Source organism: Macrobrachium rosenbergii, chromosome 48 (genome assembly GCF_040412425.1).
Source record: "Macrobrachium rosenbergii isolate ZJJX-2024 chromosome 48, ASM4041242v1, whole genome shotgun sequence".
Lineage (NCBI taxonomy): Eukaryota > Metazoa > Arthropoda > Malacostraca > Decapoda > Palaemonidae > Macrobrachium > Macrobrachium rosenbergii.
In genome coordinates, this window is record NC_089788.1 from 49,113,408 (window position 1) to 49,134,019 (window position 20,612).

Consider the following 20,612-nt stretch of genomic DNA (forward strand, 5'->3'; position numbering starts at 1 on the left):
CTCCCAAAGGACATCCACTATCCAGGTCTCGGCTCTGTATCGCTGCCACATTGCCCAGTGGCTCGACAGGCACTCCCCACCGTTAGCAGCAGCTGGAGGGGAAGGCTGCCCCTAGCGTTTTCCCTTCTTCTCTTTGCCCCCTTTACCAGACTGGAAAGAGGGCTGAAAGGGGGCGAATGCCCATCCATTCCGGTGGAAGAAGGCGGCTGGGTATTCCCGCGGGATCCCTTCAAAATCTGGGACTTCCTAGGGGGCGAGGAGGTGCCAGCCTGGCCTGAAGGCTGGGCTGCAGTGCAGCGCGAAGACCTGGAGGTCTTAGCCACTGCCTGGTGGACAAGATGGTCGCTGTCATCGGCCCAATGTTTGTCCACTGCAGCATCTACCAGCTCTCTAGGAAAGAGAGGGCAGAACCCAGCAGCAGTCCGTTCTATAGGGTCATTGCCGACTTGGGTCCCACAAACCTGGCGAAGTGTGAAAGAACAGCGTCTCTTCGCCTGAGAACCAGGTTGGCCCACAGGTTTGCCGTCTGGTGGGCAAGGTAAGAGATGGCCCTACCTCTAGACTGGCACAGTCTCCCAAAAGCAGAGTCCTCCCCAGAAACGATAGCACCCGAGGAGGCAGCCACTTTGGATACCGTAAACAACCACAGATCGCAGTGGCTTCCAGAGTTGCTGCCTCTTGTTGCAAAAGTGAGATTTCCTCTGCAGTAAGCTGCCGCAATGAGAGACCTGGGGCTAGACGCATCAGGTCTGGGTCAACCTGGTTAGGTGGCAATGCCCTTTCCGAGGGTGTGTAGAATAGCTTCTGTCGAGGCAGAGGAGGGGGAAGCAACTTGTCCGAGCGGTTCGAACGAAGCGAATTATCCTGCCCAGAAACAAGATTATTCACTTGATCGAGAACCCCTTCGGGAAGCAAGGACCATGGCAGCCCCACCGAAACCTTGGGTTCCTTTTTAGGACCCCAGAAGGATTTGAGGCGTGAAGGATGAACCACAGACGAGGCTGTGGTCCCTTCTCCAAGGTCGTTGTGCTGACGAATCAGTGCAATGACCTCTGCAAAAGTCCTCTGTATCTTGGGGGTGTCTGCATCCTGGGGTAGACAACCCTTGGGTCCTTCCAGGGTGCGGTCCTCCCGATCTAAATCTCCCGGTAGGAGGAAGAACCTCAGCAGGGCCCTTGGATCCATCCTGCAATATGTGGGCGAACGACCTGGTCGATCCGAGGACCGAGCCAGGAGTGTAGGCCTTTGTAGTCGAACTCCAGGGAGATGACTCACCAGAGTTCATCCTGTCCAACTCGCACCTCCCAGGGGAAACCCAAGAGGTTGAGGGGATAGGCGAGGAGGATACGGTACCCCCGCTGGTCCTGCTGGTTCCACCAGCAGAAGGAGCGGGCCGAGAGCGGTCACCGACCCGCAGTAATGACAGCAACTCGAGTCCAGGAGAATGCTTTCGCCTCGGCGAAGCGTTGTCCTGAGGAGAGCGTAGCGGTTCGTGTGAGCCGAGCCGAGCGCTCGACTCCACTGAGCCAGGCTGGCCACGCGAATGTGACTAGGGACTGGGTGGACTCGAGTATGCGGCTGGCTGGCGAGAACTTGCGCTGTCCTCTTGACGAGCCCAGTCTTCTTTGAGGCTAGGACATCGTGAGAAGACTGTACAGGGGACCTCCCCTCTGTCTCGCCATGTGTTCGGACTTGATAGGCCGAAGCACCTACCTGGGAACCTTGCTTGTCACTTGAGGGAGTGCTAAGAGGAAGAGCCAAGACACCTGCATGTCTGGGCTCTTTCTCTCATCCTGTGCCCAAATCAGTACAGAGGTCTCTCCGTTAGCGGTTTGGGGTACCCGAGTCTCCTTAGAGACCTGGGTACTTGGTGTGGCTTGCGAACAAGCATCCGACACAATGCCAGCCTTTGCAGCGGTCTTCTTAGGCACGGCAACAGGTGTGCAAACCAAGGTCGGCACACCTGCAGCTCCTGAAACGCCAGACCCAGAGGTCAATGATTTGGTTCCCTAACCCAAGGGCCGGGATGAGCCAACAAGAGATCCCACTGCCTCCCCTGTGGAGGGAGGCAGTCCCTTAGAAGTCTCAGGATGGGATTTCTTGGGGGGGTAAGGGGGGAGACAGCCTTCTTCTTCTTTGACCGCAAGCCTTGGAAGAAGAAGGGGAGGAGGTAGCAGATGACGACAACGACGACGAAGATGAAGACAATGAAGATGACAATGACAACACCTTCTGAGACCTCTTCTTCGACTTCTTTGTCATCCTCTCCAGGATGGCGGCCAAGCCCCCAATCCAGGAGGGAGAAGCAGAAGATGCAGGAGCAGCCAGGGAGGCCAGGGTAGCAAGAGTGACCCAGGCAGTGGAGACATCAACTAGAGAGCCAGGGGCAACCAGGGAAGCCAGTGCAACCTGGGAGACAGGGAAGCCAGAAGCAGCGACATGAGCGCCTGGCACAGGCAGGTTAGGTGGTGAAGCCAGGCCGGGCTGAGAGCCAGGCAAGCCAGGAGCCGGGACCGGGGCGAATGGAACAGCCAGGGCCGGAGGAGCCAGGAATGTGCGAAAGTCAGCAACAGCAGGCACAGCAGGAGCAGGAGCCATGAGACAGGGCATGGTTGAAGTCACCGTCCTGGAGGAAGCCAGGAGGCAGTGGCATAGCGTGGTGGGAAGCAGGCGTGGCTGTCACCTGGGTACCCAGGTGAGAGGAGGCAGTCACCGGCATCTTGGCGAAGGCAGTCATGGTGATGGTGCATGATGTAGCTGTAGCTGCGACGTGGGTCACCACCGGAGCGCCAGACAGGTGAGAAAGAAGACTCTCCAGAGATGGGACGCCAGGCAGACCCAGGTGGAGCCAGGTAAAAGTGAAGTCTGGAGCCTGTCCCCCTAAGGAAAGTCTCTAATACCATACTTGCCTGAAGACAAAGTCAGGTCAATGAAGGGAGACTCCACTCGTTCCAGGGGAAAAGTTTCCCCCCTGGAGCAAGGAGAGTGGCCCCCAAGAAGAGGATGTCCCACTCGTCCGCTCCCCCACAGTCTTCAACACCTGATGAAGCGAGTGAAGACGAAGAAGGGGAGTCCTCACCTAAAGGAGAGGCAGCCAGAAGGGGAAGCTTACCAGGAGAGAGAAACAATCTCGAAGGGTTAGCCATCAAGGGAGTCATTGGAGGCGTGTAACCCTCAGATGACGCCTTGGCAGGCCTCCTCTGGTACTGTCTCCTCCCCTCAAACCTCACCCACTGCTCAGCCGACCAGGAGCAACACTCAATACAAGGCAAAGCACGTGAACACACACGCCCCCTGCAAGAAGAGCAAAGGGCATGCGGGTCCATATCAATATTAGAGCGAAAGCTACTGCATTTCTTATTAACCCCAGAACACACACACTGGGGGAAGGTGGGCTCATGGGGCTTATCAAGAGCTTTCATGATTACAAAAAGACACAATTAAACAAGAAAAAGATCCCACTGGGAAAAAGCAGCTCAACAGAAGTCTGGGCTGAGAGCGAAGAAAACATGTCTGTACCACATGAAGGCCGAAAGCAAATTAGAATGTTTACATTGGGCAGGTGGGACTCCTGCCTCCCAGATGGTAGTTAACTGCCTAACCACCTTGTTCAAAAGTTCACCGGCCGTTTCCAGCGCTTCACTGAAAGTAATTCCTAATGTAAAGGACCGATGGTTTGTATATCGTTTCAGAACAATTCAAATTTTTAAGCTGCTGGCAAGTGAAACTTTAAGCAATACAATTACTTGGTAAGTTACATATATAAAAAAATAATTATAATAATATAACGGTGGTTACAAAATTTATACATTTCTATACTAAAGTATGTGATATTTTAAACAAATAAATATCATTTCCCGATCTTTTGTGAAACTTTGAAGAGAGGTGTGAGGGCAAAACTGTCAAATATGTGAATAGTTGCCCACAGCAGGTCAAAGGATTTCTACGTACTCTCTCTCTCTCTCTCTCTCTCTCTTTCTTTTTCCTTCATAAATCATGAATTTCCATTTTTTGATTAACGTAAGAATAACTTCTCTCTCTCTCATGTTATTCTCTCTGTCTCCGCAACAATTCATAAATAATTTAACTTGATACTTCAAGTAAGGACAATCTCTCTCTCCCTCTCTCTCTCTCGTGTTATTCTCTCTGTCTTCATAACAACTGATAAATAATTTCACTCTCTTAAGTAGTTAATGCTCATACACTTTTACAACTTATTATTTCTCTGTATATCTTTACCTGTACAGTAGATAGTTTAAACTGATCTAATTTTACCTGTACCGTCTATGAAGTGTAATTGCGCTAGTGTGGCAAATATGTTCTAAAACACAGAGACATAATAACTAAGAGTTGTATTAGTCCGAATAAAAAATGCTGTTTGTTCATGAAAAAGCATTTCAGAACAAGGAGAAGAGATGTAGAATAAAGAAGTTCTTAAAACGTGGTTGAGAAGACTTCTAAAAATAGATCGGTCAGAAAGGGAAAGAGAAATTCTCTTCCAACTCTCTATTTTTATGTCAACCATTTATTTCTTTTTTTAAGGGTAATGTATCAAGCTAACTTTTAAATGAAATTACAGTAACTTTAATTTAATTTAAAAGTTAGCTTAATAATTTGGGAGCATGATTAGGGTCATATTTAGTGTTTAAACTCTAGAAATAAGCATTTATTAGCATTTTTAGAGGCTGTGCCAAATTTACGCGAAAATTCGCCTTGAGCGAGGGGTTCTGGAACTTCTAACCTCGCGTAAGTTTGGGGTATGACTGTTTAGAAGTAATTTCTAGTAAACTGTAGTTATTTACTTACAGTACACAAAAGATTTAAATACGATCAGAGAAAACATTAGCAATCACACGCTAGGCACTCTTCAAATTTAATGATTAACACAAAGACCTTTCACTTTCTATTAAATAGCTTCTCCAGACTAAGACTTATGAATATGTTTTGCAAAGAATAGTGTGAGACAGGAAAAAGATTCACTAGTCCAAGTATTTAAATTTCCTAATGAAAAATACATAAATCTGAAATTTACACTTGTTCATTATTATTATTATTTCATATGGAACAATCCCACAGGAGCCATTGATTTGAACTTCAGGCTTCCAAAGAATATGGTGTTCATTAGAAAGAAGTAACAGACACTTAGTCATACAGTATAAAAAATTCATTTCCACTCACTTTGTTTTCTAAGAGGCGATCATACAATGCTAAGGCTGCATCCCTTAGTGCAATTGCCTGACAATCTTCAGCAAGCCAACTTGTATTGAGATGTTCTGCCCATTTCAACTTAACAGTGGGTGGTGCAACAGGAGGAACACTCCCAACCACACCTCCTTCCATCATTCTGTGTTCAGTACTGTAATAAAAAATATTGTTATTCAAGGGTAAACAACTCTTAGTACAGAGGAGTAAATAGAAAAGCTACTAAAAGTACAATATCAAGTAAATAACCACTGAAAGTATTTGAAGCCAGTTAAGTACAGTACTTTACTACATTAAAACTTTAATATATAAATGAACAATATGTATGTGTTACAAGTTTTTATTTGTTTCAAACCAACTTATAAAATTTTAACATAGCCTGTTAGTTTATATTAAAAGTAATAATGGATTTGTATTGAAAAAATCTATTTAACTTTTATAAAATTACATTATTTGGAAAATACTGTATTCTGAAAGCAAAGTCAATTTTTCCTCCTAAAATGACATTTTTTTTTAATAAAATAGAGTTTTATACACTTACCAAGTAATTACACAGCTAGTCACTGTGACTATAATAGATTATGTAATTGCTTATTTGTTCAGCTTTCTTGTGATTGAAGTTTTAAATTATTGCATTTTCTGAAGTTAGATACAAAAGTATCAGCCCATTTTTTACCAATACCGATACTAAAAAATTAGCCAATACCACCGATACCGATACTCTGGCAATCTCTACTCCAGGTACATTGTAACCCCTGGCTCTCACAAAACTCATCACCTTACTACAAGGTGAAGAGATAGGAGGAAAAAATCCTATACTTCCTTCCGTGATGACAAGCCGGTTACTAATAGTTGCAAGGTACTGCAAAAAATTTTAACACAGCTTAAACTTTTCTGATGAGGTGAGAAGCAAAAATAGATTACCCTTCCAGTAGGTCGATTGTAAGGTGGACGTAAGGGGCATATATGCATGAAGGCTAATGAGGTAGAAGTTGTTCTGACATCTTTAGTTTTCAATTAAAAGTAGGCCCAATGCTCTCCCGAAACCAAGAATGGTCTCAGACCAAGTCCATACATGAAGAAGAACAATGTGTTCTTAGACAGAGAGCGAAAAGAGTCCTTGTCAAAACACTAAAGGTTATGAATGGCCCTCTGTGCTTCCACTCCTGCTCAGGTAATACCTGAAAACTCCAACAGAACAGAGAGCTTCCTACTCTTCCCCAGAGCCAAGGATGTGGGAAGATTTGGTGCCAGACGATTGGAAGCTGGCGGGCACTCCTAGGAGCTCCAGTCAGAGCTGGTGCCAGGCGAGCTGGAAGTCAGGCGAGGTAAAGGCTCAGGCTGGAGGGTGCTCCTGGGAGCTGGGAGCACTGTCCTCACCTGTCAAGATCGTCTTCCCTTCCATTAAGTTCTTGAGAGAGAGAGAATGGATCCAGGTCATGGAAGGGCCCTCATTCTCAGTTAAAAAACCCCAGGGTAAATGAGCAAACCGTGTTACTGAGTCAGATGTAGCTCAATACCCCTAAAAAGAGGGAACATGAGAGATCTTATATCCTCTGCAATAAAAAAGGCAATGCTGCCATTGAGTCATAAGTGTCTCGTGTCTCAGAAGAAGAAACTTAAGAGTCTGAGACACCAGATTCAGAACATCATTCACTTAGATTGGCAGACTGAGCTAGATGATGTCTGCATCTTTCAAATGTCTCTTGTAGCACCTCTGAAAAAAACCCTCCTTCCTGACAAGCACCTGGAGAACCCAAAGCCTGGCCACGTAAGAGCATAGCAGCCTTGGTGGTGTCTGTTGAAGTGAGGTTGTTCGAAAAGAAACGAATAGTGGAAGGATTCTTGGAGAGTCCACCAATCAACCGTAGCAATTTGGGAACCATAAATTATGGTTCAGAACAGGATTACGAGGAACGTCGTCACATTCTGACTAGCCTGAGAAAGTTCAGCCCTTCCTTGACCATGTCGACTAGTGGGAGAGCTTCGAGGTCTAGGTTAGAATGATCTTGCAGTATGGTGTCTGTTGCCCATATTAGAAGATTCCTTTAAGGTGGCAGACAGTCAAGGTTGGCCTGCCCCATAGAAGCACATAACCTGACAGTTCAGGGGATTCAAGGTCCACTTGGGAGTAAGAGTGAGTTTCTGACAGCTCAGTTCATCTGCCAGAAACTCCAGTTGGACTAGAATAAATAAAAATACATTTATTGTCAGCAGAAAACCTTTTGTCACTTGGTGGCGAGTGCTAATGTAAAAAAGTTAGGACTGTGGTCTTGTCTAAAGGAATACCCCAGTCTAGGAGTCAGTGAGGGTCGAGAAGAACTGAAGCCTCAAGCAAATGGCTTTCAGCTCTCTGGCATATATGTGAAGGTTCATTCCCTCAGGGACATGTCCTGGAAATTTCCTGGTTTCCCAAGCAGGCTCCCTCTACTAGAACAAGGAGTGAGAAGCAGTCTAAGACTAGTCTCATGATGAGGGACTTCTTCCAAAAGTCTAAATTCGGGCAGATACTACCACAGGTTCGATTGAAAACCGGGTCTTTGGAAAAAAAACAGTGGAGTCCGGTTATGATTCCTTGTCCCTATTGGTTTTGTGGGACAGGCTGAAGTTCATGGTCAGAAAGGAAGACAAAAGTAAGCAGAGTGAGGACTCAAGAGAAGTCTTATGCCGTAGATATTGAAGCCTAAATTTCCACACTGGAAGACCCTGTTTTGTAGGACGGGTCTGAGATATCTTTAGAAGTCTGTATGTGGACATGAAATGAAGTATCCTACATATCCAGGAACACCACCCCATCGCCCTGAAGAATGGATGACAGGACTGTTTGGTTGGTCTCTGCAAACGAAAAAACTTGTAGAACCTCGTGCAGACTTGCCGACAACTAAGTGGACTAGTTGCCGACCCTGCTGATACTTGACAGCCACGGACACATGGCCATCAGGGCAGGATTGGCTTCTATACACTAATACTGTATTTGATACGCTTATAGGAACTTGGAAAGTCCATAAGATACACAAAAGCCTGGCCATGGGATAACAACAGTCTTGAACAAAACCAGGAGTGACGACTTTGATCGCCCTGCTTAGCTGGTCTGCCAGGACATTCAGTCTGCCTTGGACGAATCTCGTTACTAATTTCATCTGATTCTGGTTTGCCCAGCGCAGAAGATCCCTTGCTGTCTTGCAAAGGGACAAGCCCTGTGGTATTGTCAGAGTGGACTGCTACGGTCTTCCTGGAAACTTCCAAGGCAAAGGCTTGCAATCCCAGATGAATTGCCTTTAACTCTTTCACATTTATGTGAAACCTCTGTTGATCTGGTGACCACCTCCCACAGACCTCCTCGTCTCCTACGAGAGCTCCCCAGCCTAAGTCTGATGCATCTGCATAAACGCTTAGGTCGGGTTCTGGATGAGAAGGGGCTTCCCTTCCAGCAGCCTGTCTTCTGACTTCCACCTGAGCAGGTGCTTCTTTATTTTGGAAGTTACAGGAAACATGAAAGAGTCTGGGTGACGTTTCCTGCCCATCTGGTTTGAAGAAAAACTGAAGAACTCTCATGTGTAGCCTTCCCAGGGATATGAATTGCTCTATGGAGGCTAGAGTTCCTAGGAGACTCATCCATCTCTTGGCAAAGCAAGTCTGGAGAGAGAGAAACTCGTATACAGTTTTCAGACAGGATTCCACACTCTTGGGGGATGGAAAAGCCTGAAAAGCTAGAGTTCAATGTCATCCCCAAATAACCTATCTCCTGAGAAAGAGCCAATTGGGATTTCTGATGGTTAATGAGCAAACCTAGATTGTTGACTAGGCAAAGGGTCTTACGAAGGTCCTCCGTGCATTGATCCTTCGTTGGGGAGCGAAGGAGCCAATCATCTAGGTTAAAGTGCGATGCTGATGCCCCAGAGGTGGAGCCATCCTGCCAGGGGAGTGAGAATGTGAGTAAAAACTTGAGGGGTCATCAATAACCTGAAACATATGGCTTGAAACTCGAAGACTTGGTCCTGGAAAATGAATCTGAGGTACTTCCTCAAATCCGAATGAATAGAGGATCCACTTAGCGGAGGAGAAGGTGGTTCACTACATTTGCTAACACCCTTCACACCTCCGTAAATTACACTAGTAGGCTATATGTTATGTGAACATGCTCCACTTAGTAATCAGAAGGAGCACAGCAAGACATTACTTGACAGAGGCCAAATAAAAAGTGCTTGGTGATGGCAGGCAAGTTATAGTGGGTATGTCCACGCTCACCCCCTTAACCAAAAGTCAAATACAAGACCATGATTTGTATTTCCATACAAAAAAAAAAAAATTTGTTGTCCCTAATCAGTCAGCGTGTGCTTTGCTACAGATCAATTTTGGTGCCCTCCTCCCAAATCTCATATGGTTTCATTACATGCTCACTGACAATTATCATGTTCAGGAGTTAAAATATGATTTTTCCATGTTTTAATGGGTGCTTGGACATTTCTGAGGTTCATTTGATAAGAAAGAGAGTAATTTTAGAGATACCAGACCCTGCCCCGACCCTTACACAATTTGGGTGAACCCAGTGGGAAAGTGGGGTTTTTAGGTGGGGGTAACACAAAAAGTGAAACAATGTACAGGAATGGATTTAACCTAACCTAAACTAGGGGGTCCGGGCCTTATCTAGTCTGGAAGTTCATCCCCCTGGACCCCAATCTAACCTAACCTTGGGTACCAAGGCCTTACCTAGCCAAGCAGGCTTTACCTCCCATGGACCCCCTTCCCCACACCTAGCCTAGCTTTGGGTATAGAATTTAAAATAATAAGAGTGTGCAACCTAAAATACCTGGTTGGGGAATGCCTTGACCTCCCCCTTACCTAACCTAACCTACAATGCCAGGGCCTTACCTAGCCAGGGGGGGTTTTGCCACTCACAGAATCCCTCACCTAACCCAACTTCAGGAACTACTGTACAAATTAAAATGACATTTTTATAATAAAATAATTATATATACTTACCTAGTAATTACTATAGCTAAGAGTTTCTACTCGCTGGCAGTTAGAATTCTGAAATTCACGGTAGCGATTCTTTTCTTTGTATAGGAGACTACGCCCCACCCACTATCGGGGTGTGAAAGAGGAACACCGCCACCACAACAATTTGTTTATGCAACCAAAAGTCCATGTGCGGGGAGGAGGGTGGGCTCTGTCCGTAATTACTGGGTAAGTATATATAAAACTTTATTTTATTATAAAAATGTCATTTTTATATATGCAACTTACCCAGTAATTACTATAGCTGATTCCACATTGAAAGGTGGTGGGGAATCACGAACAAATTCTTACTTTAGAATAAATAAGGTAATTGTTGTTCCTTACCTGGTGAGAGAGCTGCTGCAGGTAGTTTACTGCCTCTGGTGGTGCTCTTCTCACCTGTAGCGACTCGGCGGCAAGGCCGTAAGCACCTCCACTTAAGTGGGACACTTCGCAGCGATTGACGAAGTATAAGTTTAAGCTTTGCGGCAAAGGTGTAGACCGATGGCCGACAAAGCGTACATAATTGCCCCTGCCCTGGGCACAGTACCACAACAAAAACATACCAGAACAACAAAGTCACCTGTACCACAATAAAATCAATGATTAACTATTATATAACTATACAAAACAAGACCACTACCCAATTCTAAAAAACTAGTGGGCACTCCAGGTACATCGTACCCTCCTAGGCTCCCAGAAACTCAACACCATTTTCAAGGCGAAGAGGAAAAGAAAGGAAGGAACGCTTCCTACACTTCCTCACCCATCACTACGCCAGCTATAGACACAGGTCCTAGGGTACTGCAATTAGCCTATCATAAATTGTCTCAACATCCCGCAAATAATGCATCGCGAACACCGACTTGCATTTCCAATGGGTCGCTTCCAGGATTGCTGAGAGAAAAGATTGTGTTTGAATGCTACCAAAGTAGCAACTGCGCTTTAACTTTCAATAGCATTAAGTCCATTTCCACTAATTGAGAGTGTGCCTCAACTATAAGATCCCTCAAGAAAAATGAAATGGCGTTCTTCGGAAGGGGTCTAGAGGGGCTTTTAACTGAGCACCAGAGATTATTAAACTGGCCTCTAATCTTCTCTGTGCAATGTACATAATATCTGAGAGCGCGTACTGGGCAAAGCTCTTTTTCTTCCTCTTCCATGCCTAGGATGTCCGGTAAGCTTGGAATCGAGAAGGAATGGGGCCAGGGATGTGATGGGTTCTCATTTTTTGCTAGAAAGCCTAGCAGAAGGGAGCAGACTGCGCTATTTTGTGAAAACCCCACCTTTTTGCTTATTGCTTGAAGTTCACTTACTCCCTTAGCCGTTGCTAAGGCAACCAGAAAGAGTTTTCCAAGTCAGATCCCTTAGAGAGGAAGAGCACATAGGTTCAAAGTAAGGGTCTGAAAGCCACTTAAGGACTACAACAAGATTCCAAGAGAAGGACTCCTCTTTCTTGGACTTGGAGACACTGAAGGACTTAATTAGAGCAGCCAGATCTTGGTGCTCGAGATGTCTAGACCTTTATGCTGAAAAACAGAGCTTAGCATCGCTCTGCAACCCTTAATAGTTGAAACCTACAACCCTTTCGAGGATTTCAGATATAGCAGAAAGTCGGCTATCTGAGAAATATTAGTTCTAGAGGAAGAGACTTTATTTCTCCTACACCAGCTTCTAAAGCATGCCCACTTAGCTTGGTAGATGTTATTGGAGGACTGGCGTCTACATTTGGCGATAGCCTTTGCAGCTGATCTAGAAAAGCCTTTTGCTCTAACAAGTCTGACGACAGTCGAAATCCTGTTAGAGCCAGAGAGGATAGGCCTTGATGGAACTTCCTGATGTGGGGTTGTCTGAGAAGACTTGGAATCTCGGGAAGGAGTCTTAGGAAGTCTACAAGGAGATCGATCAGGTCTGGGAACCACTCCTTCTGTGGCCAGAAGGGGGCCACTAGAGTCATCCTTACATTGTGGTGTAGGTGAAACTTTCTTATTACTGCCCGAATCATCCCGAACGGAGGAAAAGCGTACAGATCTAGGCTGGACCAGTCCAGGGTCATTGCGTCCATAGCCCAAGCTAGAGGGTCCGGAAAGGGGGAACAGAACAGAGGAAGGCGGTAATTCCTGGAAGTTGCAAACAGGTCTATGCTTGGTTGACCCCATAGTTTCCAAAGGCTGGTACAGACATGAAAATCTAGTGTCCACTCTGTGGGAGGAATCTGCTAGTGACAGCTTAGCTCATCTGCCAGGACACTGCATTTGCCCTGTGTGAACCGAGTGACTAATCATGTCTGGTTCAGGTCTGGCCAGCATAGCAGGTTTTTCGCTACCTCACAGAGGGAGAGCGAGTGTGTTCCCCCTTGATGTTTGATGTATGCTAAGGCTGTGGAATTGTCCATATGTACCGCTATTGTCTTGTTGTGTACCTGCGTTGCAACATGTTGTAGACCTAGAAGAATCGCCTTCAACTCCATGTTGATATGCATCTCCTTCTCCTCCGAAGACCACTTCCCCGAGACTTCCAGGTTCCCCAGGAGCGCTCCCCAACCTACATCCGACGCGTTGGAAAAGAAGTCTAAGTCGGGGCTCAACGGAGCGAGCGACTCCTCTTTTAAAGTCTTTCTGTGGACCTCCACCACCGCAGATCCTCCTTTATTTCTGAGGTTATCGGAAAGACATGGCTGTCCTGATGAACTTTCTGGTCCCAGCAAGCTCTTAAATAAAACAGGAGAGGTCTCATGTGAAGTCTCCCTAGTCTTACAAACTGCTCCAGAGAGGCCAACGTCCCCAAGAGACTCATCCACTGAGTGGCGGAGCAAGAATGAAGCGAGAGAAAAATGTCTACCTTCCTCAGACAGTCTTCTATTCTTCTGAGTGACGGAGAAGCCCGAAAATTCAGAGTCTATTAGAACTCCCAAATAAAGAATCTTCTGAGTGTGAACCATTTGTGACTTCAAGAAGTTCATTGTTAGTCCTAATTCCTGGGTCAAGAGAAGAGTTTTTTGTAAGTCCATCATGCACTGATTCTTCGTGGGTGATTGAATTAGCCAATTGTCCAGATATAGCGAGATCCTTACTCCCGCTAAATGTAGCCAACCTGCCAAAGGAGCCAACACTCGAGTGAAGACTTGTGGGGTCGTCGAGAGACCAAATCAAAGTGCTTGAAATGGAAAGATCTGGTCCTCGAAAATGAAATGTAGGTATTTCCTTGAATCCGGGTGAACCGGAATATGGAAATAAGCGTCCTGCATGTCTAGGGATATCATCCAATCTCCCTGATGGATGGAAGCAAGAACTGAGTTGATGGTTTCCATGTTGAATTTCATCTTTTCGACGAAAACGTTCAAGGTACTTACGTTGAGCACTGGTCTCCAACCCCCTGAAGCTTTGGGTACCACAAAAAGGCGATTGTAAAATCCTTTTGAGTTTACATTTTTCACTAATTCTATTGCCTTTTTGTTAAGAAGAGAGGACACTTCCTTCAACAAGGTCGAATACTTCTCTGAGCCGATGGAGTAAGCTTTCAATGCGACGGGAGTGTCGGTCAATGGTGGATTCTCCTTGAAGGGGACAGAGTATCACTCTGTTAAAACTTTGACTACCCACATATCCACTCCTTTTTTGCTCCATCTCTCCCAAAAGAGATAAAGCCTGGCCCCCACAGGAGTATGGAGGACTAAATCCTCATGTGTGAGAGGAAGATCTTGAGAAAGATTTCTTGATCGCTTGGGGAGCAAACCTGACTGAACCTCGGGACCTGGTGCGCAATCTCTGATTTCCTCCACGAAATGGCTTAGGTTGATCGAGAGGAGATGATGGTTTAATCGAAGAGGCAGGTCTATCCTTCTGGCGCTTCGTCAACTGTGAGCTCCACTCCCATCAACATTTTATGGAATATACCTCAGTAACCGTAAATTTGTGATAGACCTGAGCATGAATTTGTGCTGATCATGTTAGGGAGACTTGAAATCAGAGCATAAAAACTCCAATATTGAGTAACGGTTTATATCAAGGATTCCATGTAAAAATTATAATGCCTATCCAATTCAGTACCGACTAGAAATCTACTTTTCATTGCATCATATCAAAAGAAATTTCTTTCCAAGTCCGATCACTGCAAACTGTACTCCCAGTTGAATGTTTCCTAACGGTGCATAGGATATGCCATAGGCCTAGGCTAATGACACTCATAATAAATGAATGGCCTGGGAAGAGCCCCACACAGACTCAACTTTCATAACATTGCATTCTGGGGCAGCATCAGTAATCTACCTCAGTTGATAGTAGATTTCTAGGTAGAACTAAGTTATAGGTACACGGCAGGTATTTAGCGAGAAATGGCAGTTCCTTATAGTATTTTGGATGCTTATTAAAAATTTAACGTTAATTTTTGGCGGTCAGCTGTAATTAACTTACAATTTACCTTTGAACTCTACCCTACGGTAAGGGGGACCCCGATGTGAATCCGGGGTTTCCATATGCGATCTTCACGAGACAGAGCACCGGTATGTCTGTTTCGAACGGTTCATATCCCATCTGGCAAGTGCAATAACTTGTTAACGTATGGGTAACTCCGCCCCCCCCCCACCGGGCCAGTACTAAACACGGTGAAGGGATATTCCATTTGGCCGACAACAAACAAATGCACCACCAGTGTCAGAAGCCCTAAAAGTGTTGAAAAAACCAGTTTCCAAGGTACTGCACTTGCCGGACGGGACATGAACCACTCGAAACAGACGTAGCCGTGCTCTGTCTTGTGAAGATCGCGTTAGGAAACCCCTTGTTGGATGGACTTCAGGGGACAATTACAGGTTAATTACAGCCGACCGCCAAAAAATAACGTTGAATTGTAAATAAGCAACCAAAATACTACAAGAAACTGCCATTTCTTGCTAAATACCCGCAGTGTGTCTATTACTTAGAAATACCAAGTATGACCAGGTTTAGTTAGCCTAGATGGAGTTTTGGTAATTTTTGGAAGACTCCAGCCAGCCATTTCAAAGGTGCCAGCTAGCCATTTTTGCATGAAAAACCATTTTGGATTTTGCATGCAAAAATGGCCAGAAATGATAAGGTAGTAAAAGAACCTAAAAATACCAACCTAACGTAAACTAGGGGTGTTTACTGGTTACAATTTTGCCCTATTAGTTATGGAGGGGGCTGGTTTGTCTTACCTACAAGTCCTTATTTTTCTCTGCTATTAGGCATTTGCTTTATGTATTGAGAAGAAATTTTTGTTTTGATGTGATTTACCCAAGAAAAATATAAATTATAAAGCGGGAGGTGGCTGGAGTCTAACGAAAAATAACCGGAGTTTTGATAAGTAATTTTCTTATATTTGGTAATAGCCAAGATGGAGTTTTGATAAGTAATTTTCTATATTTGGTGTTAACTCCCAAAATGCAGGGGCTCCTATAGCACATAAGGTATTCGTGTGGCTGAAATAGGCCTTGGCCCTTACTTATACTTTACCTAGTCCAGATTAGCCTAGCCATGTCTAGCCTAGGATACGTATCGTAGCCAGGAGTCTTGAATATCCTAATCGTTCGCCCGGTAGTATATACTAAGTTAGGCGACTGGCCTACCTTCGTCGAGACTCACAGAGTACTGCTGCTACATTAAACAAGTTAAAGTGACACGCGGTAGGTGCGAAAGGCAATTATAACCTACAGTAAGCTAGACATCCCCACCGCAGGCCAGTCTAGGGTCGATTCCAAGACAAACGTACAAATCTCAGTAACATCCTCCAAAGATAATATACTTACTTCATTTAAGAAATTATCAAAAGTCCCAGTTGTAACAATCCATGATAACAAATTGAAAATTGGCCAATTATTTCCAATTGTTAAATAGCGACAATTCCTCTGTCAAGTAGTTCCAACAGCTGACTGACAACCAAAACAAACCTACATTAACATTAAATCCGGTTTATGGAATACACTCTCTTCTCTTAACTAAACAGTATGTAGCTGGAAAAGAAATTGGATCATAATGGTCTCATATTAAAAATTTTTCCTTTTTCCATACGAATTTAATGTGTCAAATATCAAATATGGCTATTAAAATATAAATTTCAATATATTCAACATAACCGGGATTCCACTAGAAAATAACTTATGGAGGTGATACAGCAGACTTCGTACAAAGATAGGACGTATACTTATTATTATAAAAAATAATGACAATTTATTAAGATATTTTCATATTCAAAATAAAGCGTCAAGCCTGCCATTTTTTTCCTTTGGAGGATAAAGCTTCCTTTAATGTTGGGTTGGGTGACAAGGTAGTCAGGGTGATGAGGGACTGAAATCTACAGTGCTTATTGAACAACCATCTTAGTAAGTGACAAAGTGGAAAACAGTGAGTTTTATCATCATATTGCTAAATATTGCAAAGATTAATAGATTGCATCTCCAACATCACACCAGTGATATGACAGTTAATACACCCGGTATTATATTTACGGCTTGCGGGACTTCTGTATTACTCAAGTATGTTTTCTCATTTTTGTAACAATTACCTCGTTACCAAAACTGATATGTCTTAAATTTCTTGATGAGCGTCCCATTTTTCTGATGTCAATCAGTTTGGCTACTTTACTGAATAAGCTTCATAATTTCGAAGGCAAATCATTTTGTAGACCATTATACAGGCAGTTCTATAATTAGATGTGCAGAAGCACATTGAAATGTCCTCATTTAAATATTCCTTATGGAAGATCCATTTCTTATTTTTTTTTCATTTTAGTCAGCATCTGATCTGTCATATCAAGGTTTTCATCAACCACCATTCCTCGTTTTCCTGTCTGATTGTTTGCATCGTAGCCTGACCATTTTCGATGTTTCCATATCAAGCCTTTTTAGGATTGTTTCTAATCCTTTCAGTATTCATTCTCTACTTTCCTCTTTTATTTCCAGCCTTCTTTCCATCCAACCCTTTGTAACTTTTTCATTATTTTGACCATATTTTCTTTATAGTCTATAACCGGGTAAAACTGCCTGTTATCAGTTAAAAAATATAATTTACTTTACGTTTACTCGAATTCACTTATAGTTTGACAGTGTCTTTACTGAATAATGTAGGTTTTGTGGTACTCTCTTGAAGAGGTTTCCGATGCAATTGACACTTCAGTTAGTATTTAAAAGTTCTACACGTCAGGTAACTTGCAGTAAACCAGTGTAAAGGCGTCAAACGCCTCTTCATTTCCGCATTAATTACGTCATGTATATTACCTGTTATTATTTCATATGTTTATATATCTCTCCATACGTATTATTGTCCGGCCTTTCCGCCGATGTATGTAGCCACTTTTGTACGTTTATTGTAACGCAAATTATTCTCATTTATATGTCCTCTAACAAACACAAATTCTTGCCCAAATGCGTAACATGGGATCCGCAGGTCGGTGACCACCTCCCCGTCCGCATTCCTCAATGTATACCTGGCTTCCGAAAAATAAATCAGTCATATTCATACTAACCTGTCGTCTTGAATCTCACAACTGGTGACCTGAGGAGGGACAGGTAAACATGCGGTTTTGGCCCAGCCATTAACAGACCAAATACGGCCGCATTTACCTTCAGAGAGCCTTTAGCGGACTCAAAACGACGAAAGCTCCTTCCTCACCGGACTAATAACGGCGTTCCCGCAAGGGCAAGTTTTGGCATTTCGAACGATTTTGGCCCTCGCCATTCACGACTCACGTCGACCACTCGAATTCTAACACCATTAAATGACTAAATACGGCGCGTACTCGCGTTTTGGTGTGTGACAGTAAAGATGGCAGAGTCTGAATCACAAGCAGTGCTCGAGCAAATAGTCGACGGCGCCCCCTGACCTCTAGCCTTCTTCTAGCCGGCAGAGACCTGCTACAGTGCCTTCGGCAGAGAGCTGCTCGCAATCTACTAGGCTGTGCGGCACTTCGAATACCTGCTTGATGGTAGCCTACTCAATTTGTAAAGTCCCCGCTAAACGTGTTTTCTGTGAAGAACCTCCCGTTTTCTACGAAGCCTTTTTGCCTGACCTTAGTACAAATATGGCTGATTACCCTGACCTATGTAATTGAACATTCATTACCTATCCATTTTTGCCCTTGTATATTGTGTATGTGTCAGAATATCTTTGTGTTTAATTGACTATTTTTATTTGTCACGTTATCTATCTGTATGTACCTGTTTTGTTTTGCATAGTGAATAATTGACCTCGGGTCACTTATATGTCTTTGTGCTGATGTCCGCATGCCACTTTATAAGCGGGCTGCTTTCTCAATAAACTAGCAGTACTCGTCTACCTGCTCTTTCTTTCGCACCCTCTCACAAATTCACCATCCTCACGGACCACAAGCCCCTGGTGCACGCATTCACGAAAGCGGGCGATGCATGGTCAGCAAGGCAGCAGCGACATTTGGCCGCCATCTCTGAGTTTGGTTGCACCATCACCTACATCCCCGGCAGGAAGAATCCAGTCGCCGACGTCCTATCACGGGTAGAAATCAATTCCCTCCACCTCGGCATAGACTATGAGGACCTGGCGAGGGAGCAAGCAGCAGACCCAGAAACAGCAGCCTACACGACGGCACTCAAGTGGGAGGACGTGCCCTTGCGAGGTTCGGGTGCAACGCTTCTCTACGACACAACCACCAGCCGCCCCCACCCCCTGGTCCCCACCTCGAGGAGGAAATAGACGTTCAACATCATTCACAGCCTCTCCCATCCAGAAAAGTTTGTGTGGCATGGCATCAGGAAGGACGCCTGCCAGTGGGCAAGGAGCTGTATCCCATGCCAAACCAGCAAGATCACAAGGCACACAGAATCAGGCACTGGTGATTTCCCCCAACCTCGTCGGCACTTCGGCCACATCCACATAGATGTCGTTTGGCCTCTACCGCAGTCTGGGAGCGCCAGGTACCTCCTGATGGTCATAGATTGCTCCACTAGCTGGCCAGAGGTGACACCTATGGAGGAAGCGTCAAAAGCATCCTGCGCAGAAGCCCTCCTCTCCAGTTGGATCAACCTCTTCACGGTGCCAGACAGCATTCCTGTCAGAATTTTGGGTCTCCCTGGCATGCTTCATGGGTATGACACTTCACAACACAATGGCCTACAACCCCGCAGCAAACGGTATGGTAGAGAGGGCACACCGCTCACTGAAGGTGGCTCTAATGGCACGTTGCACCGACGAAAACTAGAAGGCCCAGCTCCCCTGGGTCCTGCTGGGTCTCCGCATCGCACCGAGGGCAGATGGCAATGTGTCTCCCACAGAAAAACTCTGAGAAACATTAGCTGTTCCAGGGGAATTCTTCCCACCATCAGCCGACGGCACAGACACCCGCCTCCCAAGGTTGAGAGAACTAGCACAGAAGTTCGCTCCCTGCCATAAGACCTTCATGGACAGAACCAACACCTACAGCCCGGCCGGCCTGAATTCCTGCACTTATGTCTTCATCAGGATAGACGCCCGTCGCCAGCCCTTGACCAGGCCCTACAGGGTCCCTTACCGAGTCATCGACAGGACCCCCAAGGCGTATCTCATCGACATCCACGGCCGGGAGGATTGGATTTCCATCAAAGGCTCAAACCAGCATTCCTATTAGACAGCGAAATCTAAGAGGAGGCAGGCAGACATCCCAGGGTTCCCCCTCAAAATGCTCCCGCAGACATACCCGCCACCCGCCCAAGGAGGGGCTGTGGGTGGCCCAGAGGCCGCACTGTGAAAGATCCAGCAGTCGACTTTGCACCCTGCCCACAGTTCTCGAAGAGAAGGAGTCGCCTCCTGCTCCCCCAGTGCCTCTGTGATTAATTTTCATGTCATCCAATAATTATCTCTATAATCATTGTCTTAGGGGAGTACTTGTAAAGGCATCAAGCGCCTCTTCATTTCTGCATTAATCACGTCATGTATATTACCTGTTATTATTTCATATTTTATATATCTCTCCATACGTATTATTGTCTGGCCTTTCTGCCAATGAATGTAACCACTTTTGTACATTTATTGTAACGCAAATTATTCTCATTTATATGTCATCTAACAAACACAAATTCTTGCCCAAATGCGGGACATGGGATCCACAGGTCGGTGACCACCTTTCCGTCCGCATTCCTCAATGTATACCTGGCTTCTGAAAAATAAATGTCATACCCAGACCTGTTGTCTTGAATCTCATACCTTCACCTGCGACACAACACCATTCAAGAACTTGTACCAAAAGCTCATGACTGTATCAAGCGATTTTGTGATACCATGTTCAAAATTATTGTATATCATTATTTTACTTGTAGTTTTTCAGTTATTATAACCTTGTGAGAGGTGCTAAAAAGAGAGCAGGTTGACATTTACTGCTAGGTTATTGGGAGAGCAGGCCACTTATAAAGCGGTGTGCGGACGTCAATACAAAGACATACATGGAATACAGGT

The 20,612-nt window shown here is 45.0% G+C and overlaps 1 protein-coding gene across 1 annotated transcript in view; it reads right to left on the bottom strand.

Annotated features, from left to right (window-relative positions):
• Window positions 1-15,805, bottom strand: part of LOC136831091 (probable E3 ubiquitin-protein ligase HERC1) — an 801,341-nt gene extending 785,536 nt beyond the window's left edge. The window contains exons 1-2 of the mRNA XM_067091041.1: window positions 15,669-15,805; window positions 5,179-5,356 (exon numbers count right to left, since the gene is read on the bottom strand). Of these exons, the coding sequence (XP_066947142.1) occupies window positions 5,179-5,356; window positions 15,669-15,691 (201 nt within the window). The 5' untranslated portion in view covers window positions 15,692-15,805. The remainder of the gene's footprint in view (window positions 1-5,178; window positions 5,357-15,668) is intronic.
• Window positions 15,806-20,612: the final 4,807 nt, after the last annotated feature.